This window comes from Ustilago hordei (genome assembly GCF_900519145.1).
Source record: "Ustilago hordei strain Uho2 genome assembly, contig: UHO2_contig_04, whole genome shotgun sequence".
Classification (NCBI taxonomy): domain Eukaryota; kingdom Fungi; phylum Basidiomycota; class Ustilaginomycetes; order Ustilaginales; family Ustilaginaceae; genus Ustilago; species Ustilago hordei.
In genome coordinates, this window is record NW_024545261.1 from 16128 (window position 1) to 35178 (window position 19051).

Here is a 19051-nt window from a genome sequence, read left to right on the forward strand (position 1 = left end):
TAGAGAGCATGGTCGTAGTGCAGTCTCCATGGAGACCATGGACTCCTATGGACTCACATGCAAAGGAGGGCCAAGCACAGCCACGAGGAGGACCAAGCTCAAGGAGCAGGCACAGCCACGAAGAGGACCAAGCTCAAGGAGCAGGCACAGCCACAAAGAGGACCAAGCTCAAGGAGCATGCAGATGGTTACCACTCAGGGGCTCGAGAGACAAGAGCCAAAGGAACTGTCACTGATCAAAGGAGGAGGAGCAGTGTCGAAGGAGTCGACACCAGGTCATGAGGAGGAGGAGCAGTGTCGAAGGAGTCGACACAGCTCAAGAGGCACAGGGGTGCCAAGCAGGAGAGGCCCCTGAGCAGTACTCGATGAAGAAGGTACTCTCTGGAGAGAGAGCAGGAGCAGCATCGCTGGCGATGCTGAGAAGAGGTATATAACCATGCTTTCTCATCAATAGGTCGAGTGGATCCTCATCCACTCTACTCACCATAACTAGTTATCACTTCAGCATAAGTATACATTAGTTTCAGTCAGCATAGCAGCAATCTATCAAGGTTGCTCCTCATCGTAGTGTGTGTGTTGTATCACCACTACCTGACGTCCGAAGGCACCCATAGCAGGTTAGCGGTCCGGATATAGATAGAACCGAAGGCAGTAGTCCACTGCGGTCCGGGGATCACTTCAAAGCATCAAGTCAACACACTGGACACTCGTGTTGACGCCACCAACCTTATCACCAACACCATCAACCTCATTATCATTGACATCACCAATCTTATCATCAACACCATCAACCTCATTATCATCGACATCACCAATCTCATCACCAACACCATCAACCTCATCATCATCAACACCCACACCAGACCTTGGTGTCACCATAACATTGGTATTGATCGTGCCGAGCTACCCCTGAACGGAGTGTCCACAGAGGTCAGCCGAAACCTACGATAGCATATACAACAAACGCCACCTGCTGTCACTGCACAACTTGATAGTCACCGATACCAAGACAATAGCTGTCACACAGTTTGATAGTCACCGAGTATCTCGACAGACCGACCTGGGTTTCAGGCGCGAGACCCCTGACATTAGAGTGGATCGTTCAAGCAGCTCCTCACAATCACCATGACGGACCCAGACCTCAACAATAAGCTCGATAGACTACTCACTCTATTGGAAGCACAGCTAGAGCTTACCAGACAGGGTCATCAAGAGGAACGATTACAACAAGCTCAACTGAGCAGGGAGGAGACAATGGACCTCTCTCACTCAGAAGACCAAGCAGGAGGAGGAGATGAGTCTATGATAGGAGACCCACATACTCCTACTCTGGCTCCACGACCAAGACGATCAGTCTCATTCAACCTGGATGAGCAGGAGGACATCAACTACGAGAAGTATGCTTCACTTACTGGGCCAAGATATGTCAAGACTAAGCTGGACCCCTACAGCAGGACTAGGATGGACCCTTACCCCCTGGACCACGAGGAGGATACCAGCATCATGGCAGAGCTTAACCGGTCAAAGCCCATCACCACCCCCTTTCCAAAGTTCAATCCCCGAGACATGGAGATCTTCATTCTAGAAGCCGAAGCATGGTTTAAGTTCAACCAGGTGTATGAGCAGTCTAGGATGATCAATCACATGGGTGCTCAACTGGAAGGGACAGCAAGAGAGTGGTGGACCTCCAAGCTCCGTATTGATAGAGCTAGAGAAGGAAGGTTGTTCAATGATTGGCACTACTTCACAGAGCGACTGTCAGAGCAGTTCAACCCACGCAATGCTAGGATGGAGGCATACAACAAGCTGTTGGCTCTCAGACTCACAAGTGATGCTCCTGGTGCCGCCACATGTCATGTAGAGCGGTTCAGAGACTTGGAAGGACAGGTCAACCTAGATGACAATGAGCTAGTGATTGATCTCTTCAGAGGTAGTCTCACTCGTAGCATACAGGAGAAGTTCGAGAGGAATCCACCTGGGAAGAGATGGGAGTGGTATCGAGAGGTCGAGGAGATCGATCGACAGAGGATGCTACTACAGCAGTCCTCAGCTAGACACTCACTTCCAAATGCCACGTCACCTCCACTAAGAACTGGGTCTCGGCCAAATCAAAGTTCAATCCCCATCCGACAACCCACTCAACCTTATCCAGCTCGATCACCATCACAAGCAACTACACAAGCAACTATACAAAACCTAAACCGACCCCTTCCTCATCATCCCACCCAACCCTCGAAGCAAGGAAGCCCTGCTCCATCAGGTATCAACACCTGTCATGTATGCAAGGGTATCGGCCATTGGGCCAGAGACTGCCCCAGCAGGAGGGTAAACCCTCTTAGCTCTCGACCCATGGGACCAAAGGTTATGGTCACCACAGCAGACCCCTTCGAGGAGGCCACCGACTCAGGAGATGGCCACACAGGCAGTACTGAGACGGGTGACCCCGAGGCCATGGACCTCAGCTCATACCAGCAACCCATGGACCCCGATCACGAGGAGGAGCACGATGATGATGACGATGAGGGAAACGTCAGTGGGGTGATGCACTGATGGCATGCATTGCTCTACAAACCTCCTCGCCATCACTCTGTATATATCAAGATTGTCAAGTATGTTTCTCTACCAGTGGAGGCAAAGCAGTACTGGAGCTCTCTGGAATGGTTCAAGACCATCCTGCTCGGATACTAGCTGATACCGGTGCTGGTTTGTCCATAGACTCAGATTCTTTCATTAGTAAGTACCAAATACCCACAAAACCCATAAAAACAAGATCGATCCATGGTGTCACCGGGCACCAACTCTCCATCAATAGTTCTGCGAGCATGCAGGTATCTATTGGTACACACAATCTGGGTGTGGTCGAAGCTTCAGTGGCTGACACTGCGGACTATGACCTCATCCTGGGGTTCACTGAGCTATGGAGGCTCAAACCCACCATACAATGGGATACGGGCCAGCTGGAGTTCAAGACTCAGGAGCAGGACCGACCCCCTAGGAGACCCCCTGAAGCAGCAAGAGCAGGGGACCTAACCATGAGGAGACCAACCCTTCATGGTAACGAGTTTGTCTCAGCAGAGCGCATACTACGAGCAGCTCTGGAAGATGGACCCATAGGGTTCATGCTGTTAGAGGAGCCACCATCATCACTCCCGGCCTTTGGTTTTGTACCTACAGGCGCAGACAAAGGAGTCGAGATGGAGGTGGAGGTAGATAAGGTGGTGACGGCTGCAGACATACCAAAGCCATACCAACACCTGCGAGATGTGTTTGATGAGGTGGAAGCAGACAAGCTGCCCCATCATACCGAGCATGATCTCCACCTCGAGTTGATAGAAGGAGGTAAGCCACCTCAAGGGCCCCTATACCTTAAGGGACCCAAGGAGATGTCCGAGTTGAGGAGATACTTGGATGAGAACCTCGAGAAGGGGTTCATAAGACCATCGAAGAGCCCGGCACGATCACCAGTGCTCTTCGTACCAAAGAAGGATGGAGGTCTCAGACTCTGTGTGGACTACAGAGGTCTCAACGAGATCACTGTCAAGAACAGGGCACCATTGCCCCTCATCGAGGAGCAGCTGTTCTTACTCAGGAAGGCAAGGATCTATACCAAGCTAGACCTTAGAGCAGCATACAACCTCATCCGGATTGCTAAAGGAGATGAATGGAAGACAGCTTTTGGCACTCAGTTGGGACTCTATGAGTACCTAGTGATGCCCTTTGGCCTAGCCAATGCTCCGGCTCACTTCCAGTCATTCATCAATGACATCTTCCGAGACATCATTGGAGTATATGTAGTGGTATACTTAGATGACTTCCTGATCTTCAGTGACACTGAAGAGGTACATGTGAAGCATGTCACCGAGGTCCTCACTCGCTTAAGGAGCAACAGGCTCTTTGCTAAGCTGTCGAAGTGTGAGTTCCACACCAAGACAGTCGAGTTCCTGGGGTACATCATCAAGCCAACGGGCATAGAGATGGACCCAGAAAAGGTGCGCACTGTCAAGGAGTGGCCAATGCCAGAGTCAATCCATGACATCCAGAGGTTCCTGGGTTTTGCCAACTTCTATCGAAGGTTCATAGCCCACTTTGCTTGCATAGCCAAGCCCTTGACAGCACTGGTAAAGCCTATAGAACGGTTCAAGAAGTTCGAGCTACCAGAGGAGGCCCAACAGGCCTTCCACAAGCTCATCCAGGCCTTCACATCAGCAGGAGTGCTTCAGCACTTCGACTACCACCTTCCAACAAGGTTGGAGACTGATGCAAGTGACTTTGCTATAGCAGGAGTGCTCAAGCAGGAGCATGAAGGACGATGGCATCCAGTGGCCTTCTACTCTAGGAAGATGTCTTCTGCCGAGAAGAACTATGAGATCCATGATAAGGAGCTCCTAGCTGTGGTCGCCTGCCTCACTCAGTGGCGACACATGCTAGCTGGACTACCGAACCAACTGGTCATCCTCACTGACCATGAAGCCCTCAAGTACTTCAAGTCACAGAGACGCATCACAGGTCGACAAGCTCGATGGGCAATACTACTAGCAGACTTCGACTTCATATTGCAGTATCGACCAGGAGACAAAGGTGGTGAACCCGATGCTCTCACCAGAAGGACAGACATGCAACCAGCCGGTGAAGAGCAGGATCACAATGTGAGGCAACTACTGCCTCCTCGAGTGTTCAAGGAGACAGCAGACCATGATTCGCTCCTAGTGGCCCCCATGATCTCGATGGAGTCCATAGCATCAAAAGGTCTCAAAGACCTGGTCCAGATCTTCCAGCCCTTAGACCAAGAGCTACAGGAGATACATAGGAAGAAGCCCTTCGAGGTCAGGGATGACCTATGGTACAGTGGAGGAAGGTTGGTTATCCCCAAAGTGATCATGCCAGGGAGGACCAACAACCGACACTCAAGGAGTGCCAAAGAGGTAGATGGACAGTCTCTCTCTGTAGAGCATCTGCGATTCATGGTGATGACCCAATGCCATGATGGTATCACTGCTGGACACATAGGAAGAGATGCTACCATCAAGGCAGCACAACGACATTACTGGTGGCCAAACATGACAGCTTGGATTGCAGACTATGTAGCAAGTTGTCCTGTATGTGCTAGGTACAAAGCTCCTCGTCATCGTCCATATGGTTTGCTACAGCCACTAGCAACCCCAGACAGGCCCTGGGGCTCCATATCCCTCGACTTCATCGAAGGACTACCAACATCGAAGAAGTATGACTCCAAGACCTATGACTCTATCTTAGTCATTGTCGACAGGCTAACCAAGTTTGCCATACTAGCTCCAACCCATAAGACAGTCACGGCCAAACAGACTGCAGTATTGCTATATGGACACATGGTTAGACTCTTTGGATATCCAGATCACATGGTCTCAGACCGAGGCAGGCAGTTCATATCAGGAGCATGGAAGGCATTTGCAGAGCAAATGGGTGTGAAGCACTCACTTAGTACGGCTTACCATCCTCAAACTGATGGTCAGACAGAGAGAGTCAATCAGGTCATAGAGCAATACCTCAGGATGTACTGCAACTATGAACAGGATGACTGGGCCAACCTGCTGGACACTGCAGCCTTTGTATACAACAACATGGTCCACAACAGCATTGGTGTCTCACCATTCTTTGCATGCTATGGATGGAACCCCAAAGCTCATCCTGACATCCCTCAACGACTAGGAGTCAATGATCCAGGTCGCTTCGAGTACCTCATGGATGGAAAGGAGCGTTGCAAGTACCTCCAGGAGCAGATCAGAGAGGCACAACGGAGATCAGTAGACCAGTATAACAGGAAGCACAAGGACATTGAGTTTAAGGTGGGTGATATGGTCTATATCAACCGCCGAAACTGGAAGACACGGAGACCCACACCCAAGTTGGATACCCGGTTTGCAGGACCCTACCCAGTTCAGGAACGGGTAGGACGCCGAGCTTACCGAATCACATTGCCAGCAAACCTTAGGGTGCATGATGTGTTCCATGTCTCCATGCTCGAGCCAGCAAGAACAAGTTCTCTTCCTCAACGTGCTGAACAGCCCACCATGCCACCACTTCCAGATGAGGACCTCGACTTCGAAGTCGAAGCACTCATCGACAAGCGTTCACACAACGGGACTACAGAGTACAAGGTGTTGTGGAGAGGGTACTCAGAAGAAGCTGCTTCATGGGAACCAGTAGAGAACCTCAACTGTCCCGACCTCATCCAGGAGTATGAGGTGTCGGAGGGGGGACGAGTAAGTAGACAAAGTAGAGAAAGGAGGAGAGAACAGGAGGAGTAGAGAGAGGAGGATGACGTTGAGAGAAGGAGGAAGGATGATGGGGGCGATGTTGTCAAGGAAGAGGAGGAGTCAGCATGAACCAGACCAGAGCATGCCTCGACGGAGCTCGGCTCTTAAGAGGGGGGTAGTGTCATGGGCCTGGATGCTCAAGAAGCAGGAGGGTCACTGGTTCATATGGAAGGAGCACAGGTATCGAAGATCTAGTCGACACCAGTAGAGAGCATGGTCATAGTGCAGTCTCCATGGAGACCATGGACTCCTATGGACTCACATGCAAAGGAGGGCCAAGCACAGCCACGAGGAGGACCAAGCTCAAGGAGCAGGCACAGCCACGAGGAGGACCAAGCTCAAGGAGCAGGCACAGCCACAAAGAGGACCAAGCTCAAGGAGCATGCAGATGGTTACCACTCAGGGGCTCGAGAGACAAGAGCCAAAGGAACTGTCACTGATCAAAGGAGGAGGAGCAGTGTCGAAGGAGTCGACACCAGGTCATGAGGAGGAGGAGCAGTGTCGAAGGAGTCGACACAGCTCAAGAGGCACAGGGGTGCCAAGCAGGAGAGGCCCCTGAGCAGTACTCGATGAAGAAGGTACTCTCTGGAGAGAGAGCAGGAGCAGCATCGCTGACGATGCTGAGAAGAGGTATATAACCATGCTTTCTCATCAATAGGTCGAGTGGATCCTCATCCACTCTACTCACCATAACTAGTTATCACTTCAGCATAAGTATACATTAGTTTCAGTCAGCATAGCAGCAATCTATCAAGGTTGCTCCTCATCGTAGTGTGTGTGTTGTATCACCACTACCTGACGTCCGAAGGCACCCATAGCAGGTTAGCGGTCCGGATATAGATAGAACCGAAGGCAGTAGTCCACTGCGGTCCGGGGATCACTTCAAAGCATCAAGTCAACACACTGGACACTCGTGTTGACGCCACCAACCTTATCACCAACACCATCAACCTCATTATCATTGACATCACCAATCTTATCATCAACACCATCAACCTCATTATCATCGACATCACCAATCTCATCACCAACACCATCAACCTCATCATCATCAACACTCACACCAGACCTTGGTGTCATCATAACATTGATATTGATCGTGCTGAGCTACCCCTGAACGGAGTGTCCACAGAGGTCAGCCGAAACCTACGATAGCATATACAACAAACGCCACCTGCTGTCACTGCACAACTTGATAGTCACCGATACCAAGACAATAGCTGTCACACAGTTTGATAGTCACCGAGTATCTCGACAGACCGACCTGGGTTTCAGGCGCGAGACCCCTGACAGTCTGGGTCTGTCATGGTGATTGTGAGGAGCTGCTTGAACGATCCACTCTAATGTCAGGGGTCTCGCGCCTGAAACCCAGGTCAGTCTGTCGAGATACTCGGTGACTATCAAACTGTGTGACAGCTATTGTCTCGGTATCAGTGACTATCAAGTTGTGCAGTGACAGCAGGTGGCGTTCGTTGTATATACTATCATAGGTTTCAGCTGACCTCTGTGGACACTCCATTCAGGGGTAGCTCAGCACGATCAATATCAATGTTATGATGACACCAAGGTCTGGTGTGAGTGTTGATGATGATGAGGTTGATGGTGTTGGTGATGAGATTGGTGATGTCGATGATAATGAGGTTGATGGTGTTGGTGATAAGGTTGGTGGCGTCAACACGAGTGTCCAGTGTGTTGACTTGATGCTTGAAGTGATCCCCGGACCGCAGTGGACTACTGCCTTCAGTTCTATCTTGATCCGGACCGCTAACCTGCTATGGGTGCCTTCGGACGTCAGGTAGTGGTGATACAACACACACACTACGATGAGGAGCAACCTTTGATGGATTGCTGCTATGCTGACTGAAACTAATACATACTTATGCTGAAGTGATAACTAGTTATGGTGAGTAGAGTGGATGAGGATCCACTCGACCTATTGATGATGAGAAAGCATGGTTATATACCTCTTCTCAGCATCGCCAGCGATGCTGCTCCTGCTCTCTCTCCAAAGAGTACCTTCTTCATCGAGTACTGCTCAGGGGCCTCTCCTGCTTGGCACCCCTGTGCCTCTTGAGCTGTGTTGACTCCTTCGACACTGCTCCTCCTCCTCATGACCTGGTGTTGACTCCTTCGACACTGCTCCTTCTCCTTTGATCAGTGAAAGTTCCTTTGGCTCTTGTCTCTCGAGCCCCTGAGTGGTAACCATCTGCATGCTCCTTGAGCTTGGTCCTCTTCGTGGCTGTGCCTGCTCCTTGAGCTTGGTCCTCTTCATGGCTGTGCCTGCTCCTTGAGCTTGGTCCTCTTCGTGGCTGTGCCTGCTCCTTGAGCTTGGTCCTCCTCATGGCTGTGCTTGGCCCTCCTTTGCATGTGAGTCCATAGGAGTCCATGGTCTCCATGGAGACTGCACTACGACCATGCTCTCTACTGATCTCAACTAGATCTTTGATACCTGTGCTCCTTCCATATGAACCTGTGACCCTCCTGCTTCTTGAGCATCCAGGCCCATGACACGTTGCTCTCAAACAGTGTGTTGTTCTCGAGCAGTGCGTTGCTCTTGAGCTGTGTGTTGCTCTCGAACAGTGCGTTGCTCTCGAGCTGTGCGCTGCTCAGATTGTGTTGCTCCAGCAGAGTGTGTGTTGCTCCAGCTGTGAGTGCATTGCTCCAGCTGTGAGTGCGTTGCTCCAGCTGTGAGTGCGTTGCTCTCGAACAGTGCATTGCTCTCAAGCAGTGCGTTGCTCTTGAGCTGTGTGTTGCTCTCAAACAGTGCGTTGCTCTCGAGCTGTGCGCTGCTCAGATTGTGTTGCTCCAGCAGAGTGTGTGTTGCTCCAGCTGTGAGTGCGTTGCTCCAGCTGTGAGTGCGTTGCTCTCGAACAGTGCATTGCTCTCAAGCAGTGCGTTGCTCTTGAGCTGTGTGTTGCTCTCAAACAGTGCGTTGCTCTCGAGCTGTGCGCTGCTCAGATTGTGTTGCTCCAGCAGAGTGTGCATTGCTCCAGCTGTGAGTGCATTGCTCCAGCTGTGCATTGCTCAATTTGCACTGCTCCAGCAAAAATAAATTTGTTTGCATTGCGGCACTTGAGCAGTGTAAATTTCGAGTGCATTGGGGGTCAACACAGTTGCATGAATTTCAAATTTGGCAGAGCGCAATTGTGCGTTGCCCGCAAGCAAGACACACCGGCTAGGGCTAGGGTTGTTGGGCTCATAACCTGTTGGAGTTTGATGGTGTTTGGGTCCTGATACTGGCGATTGGGGATAGTCTAAGTATGATGTCACTACTCTTTTAAGGCAGAAACATATACTAAATTGACTGAAGGAATGTGGTGAGAGCCTAGTGCTCTCTGTGAGGTATATATACATGTGAGCAGCACATGCCAGATGTGGAAGTTGCCATATCTAATGATTTAGCCTGACAATGAGTGGAACTTCATTGTTCCCAATTTCCAGTGAAATCAGTTTGTCCTCGATCTCTGATCAGATCAGTCCTCTGACCAGATCGGCTCTCCCTGATCTCCGATTGGATCGGTTCAGCGTCACTCTTTAACATCTCACTGGATCGTAATCTTCAACAGCGTCAAGCCAGAAAGAATCGAGACCCTTTGATTCACTCAATAGGGGGTTTCAGTTTTTTTTTGCCCTCGAAAACTAGAGTCTTCCAATAGTGAAAAAAGGCCAGAAAATTGATGCCCCCAAATGTAACCTGTGTTTTTAGAGGGTTATTTTTTGAAGCCAACAAAGGGAGGGTAGTGTCAGCTGGAACATGAAGTGTCAGCCAGAAAATGAAGCAGTTCTGAAATCCAAACCACCTGTTCTGGAATCCAAACCACCTTGTAGCTCCACCATCTTTGACACTCTTGTCACACAATCCAAGTATATACAGTCATCATTGACACCATGGGTTCATGCAAAACAAGCTGTGCAGGAAAAGTGGAGGCATTTGTGCAAGTAGATCACATGCAACATCACATGAGTGAAAATTAAAGTCCAATTCTGAAAACTCTGCTGCATTGGTACTGCTGAGGCAGTGTTTTCAAAAACTAGGGTATTTTCCAAAATGGCAGAGCTTACGTAAGTAATGAATATTCAACGCAAGTGAAAACTCAAAAAAAAAAAACTTGAGTTTCCAAAAAGAAAAAAGAAACTAAAACCCCCTAATTGCGTCCATGCTGCCCAGTTGTCACACAGACGTACGCCGGGTGCTTTCCTCGTTGGATCACACTTCTGATCGATTCACCGCCTTACGACAGGACAGGCTGGGAGCACTCAAGGAGTAAAGGGAAGTTCATGATGCATTAGAAAGGTCATTACAAGTTCGTATTATATATGAGTGCTGCTTGCACTATTGACTCTATGCTTTGATGCGAAGCGACCCGATCTCTGGCAACTCTTGGACACTGGCTAGAGCTGCCTCAATCTGTACGCCGGTAATTGGAGCATTGGTCGTGTGGTTCAGGTCAGCAAGAACTTTGCCGCTCTTAGCAGATGCAATGCTGGACGCTCGTGAGTGGCGAGGACTGAGGTCGTGAGGGATCTTCTCCGTCCTTGCAGCTTGGATAGCGGCCATTTGTGATGGACTCAAGTTGCGCTTGGGCGGAACAGGCTGCTGCGGTGGAGGGCTGTTGCCGAGCACTGCAACTTGAGCGATGGAGGCCTCAGCGACGACAGACTGTTTCTTCTTAAAGACGTGTCGTTTTGGGGCACCTGCTGGGTCGGTCAAGGACACGAGACTAGGTGCTATCGCGGGCTCGACATCTGCCATGGCTGCTGGCATAGCTGAGAATGACTTGGTACCCTGTGCAGGCGTTTCGGCGCTCGGTCCATCGAGCGGATAGTCCCAGGGCCGCGGCACAAGAGCGAGCGGCATGAACCAGGTTCCAGCAATGCAGACACCGTGACCTTGATCTTGCGCCTGAATTGCCTTGTACTCAACCTCCATGAACATCGAGATGTACTTGATGAAGGGCAAAAGCTCCGGAACACCTCCACCTACCGCCATGGTCTGCAAGAATGACAGGAAAGCGCCAGAGACTGAGTGTGCTGTGCCCAGATAAGCTATCGATGCCTTGGGAAGCGTGATCTCGAAGCCCCACCAATGAATAAAGATGGCCATGCGATCCAGTGGTGGGTGAATCGAGTCCATGTCCTGGGTTGCTCGAATTGCAGCACCGGAGACATTGGCGAGAACATCGAAGGCACCAGAGTTCTGAGCCGCTGTGCCGACGGGATCCATCAGCAGCTGCAATGGTGTCGATCCCATTAGACGCTGTCCGTCCTGAAGTGTAGGCAAGTTGGCCATCGACAAGCTCTTGAGCATGGGGCGCCTAGCACTCGATGACACATTCTTTACAGCTGCGGCGGATGGCTCATCTGGAGACGTCACAGCAGAGCGGGTAGCGAGCAAGCCACCGACACCGGCGAGAGCGGCAGCGGCACCAGTAGCAATGGAGGCAACACCGAATGCACCATTCCCGTCCGCCGAATTGGTGTTAGCTTCGCTTGTCACGACTGTGGCAGCATCCAGGTGTTGAGCGTGCCTTTGATGCGCTTCGCGTTCATCGCAGTCGAGACAAACCATCTTGAGAGGGCGAGCTCCTGACGCACCAGTCGCAGCCTTGGTCACTGGAGTTGACTGTGCTGGAATGGGTGATGACGCAGCGCTCGCACACCTGTCGTCAGCAAAAGGCGGAAGCGAAGAGGTGCGTGCGGTGACGAGAGCTTTCTGAGGCGGAGCGCTTGCTTCAGCCTGTAGGGTGATCTTGCGGAGAGCCTCTTCGGCCGCCGATTTGGCTTTTCGCCCAAGAGGAGGCCGTTCGCGTGCAGTCGACGCAGCTGCTGCAGCAGGGCCAAGAGCCTCAGGGGTGGCGCCGGGCCTCTTGCGGATCTCGCTGTCATCCTTGCTGTCGTTTCCTTCTAGCGCGGCGTCCGGAAGACTGGCTACAAGGATGCGTTCCTCACCATGCTCTCCCGCGGTGCCAATGTGAACGTCGGGAACAATCTTGCCCAGACCGCTGCGAAGAGCGTCAAGAGGGACCGGCATATTTCGGAGCTCGCTGATGATATTGTTGGCCAAGTCGACATCGAGCAAAGCTGATTTGAGCCCTCTCAATTGTGAGCGATCGACGACCGGAATTGGCTTTGCTCGAGGAACGTTTGCCTTGTTGCCGCCTTTGGCTGTTACTTGTTGGGCAGCAGCAGCAGAACTGCTAGGCGGCAGAACAGGATGAAGGCCCATACCTGCATTGATGACTTGCTCTAGTGTCTTGGCGTGACGAGCAGCGAGGGCCTGATGCTTGGTGACTTTGACCTTGGCCACTTTGCCCTTGTCGCTGACTCCCGAGTGGTGAATGCCCTTCCTGTCCCACCGGAATAGTCGACGCTTAGCTGCGGCTGCTCCTGGAAGTGCAGCACGGTCTTCGAAGCGTTCGGAGGTGCTCGAGCTGGCAGCCGATGAGACGGTGAGCGTCGAGTCCATGCTCACCCTACGTGAAGTATTGGTGAGGTCTGATGTCGATTTGGACTTGAAAGCTCTCCACTTGCTCGTCTTTGCTTTCGACTTGCCCTTGGCCTTGGACTTGGATGGATGCTGTGGATGTCGTTCTTCATCGACCCTGTCTGCCTTGGTTTCGGCGTTCTGGCCGAGAGTAGCAAATGCCAGAGATTGTTCGCGTAGGTCGGCGACCTCTTCGGTAGAAGGACTGAAGCTGACGCGGTGTGGTGAAGTAGTTCTAGATGGGCGCTGAGCAGAGGCAAGCGATGAGGGTTTGGGTCGAAGCTCGTTGGGTGGTGCCAGCTGCTGTGTTGCAGGAGAGTCATGCTCCGTGGATGTTGTTGTTGTAGCTGCAATCGGTGCATCAGTGATTGGAGAGGGGTGCGTCCCGGAAACTGGCTTTGGTTCGCTGAGATTCGCTGTTGTGGTCAGCACGGCTGGGCCAGCGTCTTGAAGATGATCGGAGTCAGCTTTGGATATCCAGGTGGTAACGCTTGCTTTGCGAGGAGACGAGACAAAAGGGATGCGGAGAGCATCCAAGCTGAATCTATTCTTTCCATGTGCGGATGCTTCGTTGGTGTTGGTAGAAGCTGCAGGTGGCTTCGATGGAGCCAACGACGTTGGCACTTGTTGAAAGTCAGAGCTGGACTCTGCTGTGGTGTCAGACATGATCGATATGGCCGAATTTGCAGTGGAGTGGATTGAGGGTATCGATATCGTGTGCTGGAGAGGATTCAAGACCGAGTTTGGCTGTTTTGACTTGTCTCTCTTACGTTCCAGAAGAGTGTCACTGTGGGACTATGCCGTTGATGCCTGAGCCAAGGTCGGTATATGCATCTGTGATAGGAGCAGAGACAGTTGGGAAATGCAAACAGGCTAAGCGGAACTCCTTGCCGAAATGGCAGCGCAAGGAGGGAGGGCGATTGGTTCGGAGAGGGCGTGCAGATGCCTCGAGAACAGATGGTCCAGGCTCCGGTGTTAGCGTCAGGGGTCTGAGATGGGTTGGGGTTTGAATGAGCTGGTGATGTTGCAAGCAGGGATGGTGGAGGAGGTAGGCAGTGATTTCCTCGCTCTGTTCTTAGGCGCCGAATGAGGACAAGTTGAACGCTGTGCAGTTCGGATCGGTTGCAGCGTTCTGACGGCTAACTTTAGCCAAGAGCAAGTTCACACGTTCCCGCCCCTCTTTTCGACGGCCCCACTTCGGCCCCGGATGAGGCTGCAGCAGACAGATCTTTGCTGCTAAGCCTAAGTTGGAATTGAAGATTGCAAGTAAAACGCCGCCAATCGGAGCTACTAGCAAGCTCAACTTCACAGGTGTATAACTTCAAGAAAAATGCTTATTATTTCTATTTGTGAGTGCTACAACACGAGCATGTATATATACTTGATTGTCATCCTTAACACCTGCTATGTTGTAATGAACTCTTCTTTCATATGGCCCCCTGTGTTGTCACTTTCTAGTCATTGCCTCTCCCTGAGTGTTATGGTTGTATCATTTATACATCCCACATGCACATCAATGCATGTCGATATGCAACTCTGACTCACTATTATCTAACTTGAACTCCGTGGACCCCGTAATTCATGTTAGGATGCTGATGCATCTTCAACTCCCTCCCTCAATGGCATCATCAACCCTATCAGATGCACAATCCGAGATGTGGCCAGACCTTTTAACAGTTTTGTGAGGATATCTGTGATGTTGTCTGCTGTCACAACAAAATTGATTTTGACTTCTCCCTCCTGAATGTGATCTCTGACAAAGTGATATCTTGTGTCAATGTGCTTCAATTTCCAATGCTTCACAGGGTCTTTGCTTACCTGGATACATCCTTGGCTGTCTGTCCATAGTGTTGGTGGCTGAGTCTCAATTCCCAGGTCCCTGAGGAGGTATGAGAAGAAGAGGGCCTCTCTCATTGCTTCTGAGGCAGCTACAAACTCAGCTTCTACTGCTGACAGTGCTATGCACTTTTGAACATGTGACCTCCAACTAACCAGACATCCATATATATATGTTACTCCTCCTGATGTGCTCCTTCGTCTGTTCATTGGGTCCGATGCCCAATTCACATCAGTATATGTGATGATATGTTGTTCCAAATGTTTGTTCATTCCATCTCTGAAAACTAGCTTGTACTTGCTGGTTTGATTGAGGTACTTTACCAAGTGTAGTGCTGCCTTCCATGCATTGCTCGTTGGGCTTGACATGTATCTTGCAAGTGCTCCTATGGTAAATGATATGTCAGGCCATGCAGTGTTGGACACCCATAAAAGTTGTCCAACCAGTTCTTGGTACTGCTTTGCCACTAATGGGTCACACTTGTCGCCACCTGTAATACCTGTTAGGCTCTGCATTGGTATCCATGACTTCTGATCAGTTGTTTGTAGCCATTTTCTCACCATAGCCTTAATATAAGCCATTAAGTTGAGTGTCATCCTCTTTTGTACCCTGTCTTGGTCTATGCTTATGCCTAGGAACTCCTTCATGGGTCCTTTATCCTCCATTCTCCACTTTGCCATTATCTCATTTTTAGTGCAATCTACTTCTGTACAACTGGGTGTTGCTATGAGCATGTCATCCACATATGCTGTGATGATTGTCATGCTATTGCCTGTTCCTCTTGAGTATAAGCATGGGGTGCTTGGCATGCAGTGGAAACCTATTCTTTGTAGGTGTGAGTCTAGCTCTACATTCCATTCTCTACCTGATTGTTTTAAACCATATAGTCCTTTCACTAGTTTTAGGGCCTTTCCAGAGGAAACCTTCATCCCAAGTGGTGGTTTCAAGAAAATGTCATGATGCAGCATTGAGTTCAGGTATGCCTGCTTAACATTGACACAATCTACTTCCCAGTCTCATACAGTTGCCATAGCCAAAACTTCTCGAATTGACTGGATAGGTGCTACAGGAGTGAAAACCTCCATATAGTCAATACCCTCTCTTTGAGTGAAGCCCTGTGCCACTAACCTTGCCTTGAACTTGGTTGGGATCAAGTTCACATCCATCTTGATCTTTAACACCCAATGCATGTTGACAGTAGTCATGCCCTTTGGGAGATCAGTGACTTCCCACATGCCCATGGCTTTAAGTCTGTCCAGCTCCTTATGCATCGCTTCCTCCCAGTGTTTCTTATCTTCTCTGGATAGTGCCTCGCTAATGGTTGGATCCATGTTCTTCCTTTTGTTGTCGCTGATCGCTGTAAATCCAGAAAGTTTATCATTATTCCATCTATCAGCAATGGGGTTGTGTTCAATCATTTCCTTGGCAACTTCATTTGAGATCTGTCCCTGGTCCATTTCATCGACATTCTCCATGTCCATGTATTCCTGCAATGGTTCCTTTTCCCTCTCATCAAAAAGGTTCTCATCTGTGTATCTTAGATCATTGAAGTTTTCCTCATTTGCTAGTGCTGGTGGTGACTGTGCAGTCACTGGTCACCACTCCATCCTGTTGGACCAGCACTTGGTCTCCATGAACCTTGCTGAATTACTCCAGAATATGTTTGGGCTGTAATCTGGGCTGTAGAAGAGCCAACCTCTCCTTTCTAAACTATATCCTAGGAATATGGATGCTATGGCCCGTTGGTCGAGCTTCTTATTATCTCTTTTAGCTTTAGGAATGTTTACCCATGATAAACATCCAAACACATGTAGAAGTTTCATAAGCTGTTTTGGCAATCTTCCAAACATAGCCTGATATGGGAGATCACCATCTACACTTGGGGTGAGATTCATCTTGAACACTGCAGCCCTTATTGCATATGGCCAAAACCTTTTCAGCAATTGTCTCTGCATGAGTAGAGCCCACATTCTCTCACCTAAACTCCTATTCATCCTTTCAACACATCCATTCTGTCTGCTATCATAACCTACTGTCATTTGCCACTCTATACCTTTGTCATGTGCCCATTCATGGGCATTGTTACTCCTCCATTCAGTACCTTGATCAGACTGTATTGCTTTCAGGCTCTTTCCTGTCTGTGTTTCAAGGTATGCTACTATTGATTTTAGCTCCTTAAAAGTGTGGCTCTTCCATAGTAGAGGTCATATGTATATGTACTTGCTGTAATCATCAACCAACACCAGAGTGCACATATGCTCTGTTGCATGTGATGAATCAACTATCAAGTCAATATGGATGAGATCAAGTGGAGAACAAGACCTCTCTCCACCACCCTGGCCCATCCAAGCTGCCATACTTTTGGATCGGATGCATTGCTCACATGTCAAAGTGGCATTTGGGTTCAGGCTTACTGGGTGATCACCTTTTAGGTGATTAATGATGGCTCTTGTCTTGTCTTGGCCTGGATGCCCCAGATGCTCATGCCATAATTGTTGTTTGGATATCTGGGGTTTGTTTTCAATACACTCAAAATCATCATCAACACCTTCAAATAATGATGTTGATGTGATCATTGCATTTTCCTGCCATGTATTGCCTCAGAACTCCAGAAGTCCTTGCTTGCAATTCTTGATCATTTTGAGTAACATGCCATTTGCTAGATATATTTGTCCTCTGGTTGAGTCTAGTGTCACTCGTGCTCCTTCATTTGTCAGGGAATTTGTTGACAACAAGTTAACATTGAGATGCTGGACATACAATACATTTTGAAGAAAGATATCTCTGGTGTTTGTTGATATGCTAGCATCTCCTATAGTGGTGGCTTCTAGAACCTTGCTTCCAGCAGTGAGTATGTGCTTTCAGCAGGTTTTTGGACCAATGAGCATGCTATAGTTGTTTACCATGTGGTAGCTGGTGCCCAAGTCTAAGATCCAATGAGAGGTCTCTTTGGAATCTATGGGCCTCTGCCAGCTAGGTGTAAAGGAGCACCAGACTTCCTATTTGGGCCTGGCAAAAGGAGAATTCTCTGGTATAGTCACCAATGCATCACATTGACTGATCCCATGTCCAGGCCTCTTGCAGATCCAACATCAGAGCCTTCGGGGTCTTGCGGCAACCTTGGTGCTGGTGCTATCAGTGTCCTTTTTGTCCTTCTTGTCCTTTCTGGGTGGTTCGTCCTGGTTGTCACTGCTGGCAACTCTGGCACTGGCTTGTTGGGGATCAACCCTCAGTGCAGGGTTGTTTTTGATCGCTGATTGCCAGATGGATAGGGTGGTGGTGAGGGTGCTAAAGCTGAGCTGGCTCACAGTGGTGATGGTCTCTTTGTACATTGGGTGTCGGATAGTACACTTTTGTAGATTAGAAAATAGAGTGTCATCGGCAAATGGCTTTCCCAGTAAGCTACTCTCTGTTTGGATGGTCCATATTTCTTGGATGAGCTTTTGTGCATCTGAATTGTACATCCTGAGCTCTCCTAGCTGAGTGATTAGTGCAATGCAACGAGATATGGTGGTAGCCTCATTGGTGAGTCCATTTTCAATCTTCTTCCATACATCATGGAACATATGGTGCTCCCTGATGATGTCAAGGATCAAGTAATTGATATTGAACTCTCCGGTGGTGTCAATGGTACTGTGTAGTGCATTTGTTAAGGCATCATCAAACATTCTGCTCCACTTCAGATGTTTCTTGTTGCATGCTCCATTGAGGTGCTTCATAGCATAGGGGACACATTGTAGGAAAGACTTGATATGGGCGCTCCAACTATAATAGTTGTGGGAAGTGAGTTTTGGGACAGGCTCAAGTAGTTTTGCTAGGGTACGAAAATTGTATTGTTTTCCATTGTCATCATGATCTGAGTCGGAGTCAGTTTCTTCCTCAGCATCATCATTGATCACCTCAGTGTCTGACTCATTGGTGGCCTTGTTGTCAACAGCTTGCAGTTGCATTATCTTTCCCTTTCTTCCTCCTTTGGCCTTGCTTGTGACATCTTGAGCTTCAGCCTCTTGTACCATGTTGTCAATGATCCTGGTTGGCTTAGTTGGTAGGGCTTCAGACTCTTAATCAATTGAAGATTGCAAGTAAAATGCCACCGATTGGAGCTACTAGCAAGCTCAACTTCACAGGTGTATAACTTCAAGAAAAATGCTTATCATTTCTATTTGTGAGTGCTACAACACAAGCATGTATATATACTTGATTGTCATCCTTAACACCTGCTATGTTGTAATGAACTCTTCTTTCATATGGCCCCCTGTGTTGTCACTTTCTAGTCGTTGCCTCTCCCTGAGTGTTATGGTTGTATCATTTATACATCCCACATGCACATCAATGCATGTCGATATGCAACTCTGACTCACTATTATCTAACTTGAACTCCATGGACCCTGTAATTCATGTTAGGATGCTGACGCATCTTCAACTGTTGGCCTCGGTG

At 49.4% G+C, this 19051-nt stretch overlaps 4 protein-coding genes across 4 annotated transcripts; 2 read left to right on the forward strand and 2 right to left on the reverse strand.

The window, feature by feature from the left end:
- Window positions 1–1124: 1124 nt before the first annotated feature.
- On the forward strand, window positions 1125–2549 carry UHO2_02335 (uncharacterized protein; the record flags this gene model as incomplete). The annotated part of the gene is made up of 1 exon (XM_041555123.1): window positions 1125–2549. One exon carries the CDS (start codon window positions 1125–1127, stop codon window positions 2547–2549), a length of 1425 nt encoding a protein of 474 aa, XP_041411057.1.
- Window positions 2550–2656: 107 nt separating this feature from the next.
- UHO2_02336 (uncharacterized protein) lies at window positions 2657–6778 on the forward strand (the record flags this gene model as incomplete). Its single annotated transcript, XM_041555124.1, has 2 exons — window positions 2657–6238; window positions 6521–6778. The coding sequence occupies 2 exons, from the start codon at window positions 2657–2659 to the stop codon at window positions 6776–6778; spliced, it is 3840 nt and encodes a 1279-aa protein (XP_041411058.1).
- A 3856-nt stretch (window positions 6779–10634) lies between these two features.
- UHO2_02337 (uncharacterized protein) lies at window positions 10635–13442 on the reverse strand (the record flags this gene model as incomplete). The annotated part of the gene is made up of 1 exon (XM_041555125.1): window positions 10635–13442. One exon carries the CDS (start codon window positions 13440–13442, stop codon window positions 10635–10637), a length of 2808 nt encoding a protein of 935 aa, XP_041411059.1.
- Window positions 13443–17705: 4263 nt separating this feature from the next.
- On the reverse strand, window positions 17706–18629 carry UHO2_02338 (uncharacterized protein; the record flags this gene model as incomplete). Its single annotated transcript, XM_041555126.1, has 1 exon — window positions 17706–18629. The coding sequence occupies one exon, from the start codon at window positions 18627–18629 to the stop codon at window positions 17706–17708; it is 924 nt and encodes a 307-aa protein (XP_041411060.1).
- Between the last annotated feature and the right edge of the window lie 422 nt (window positions 18630–19051).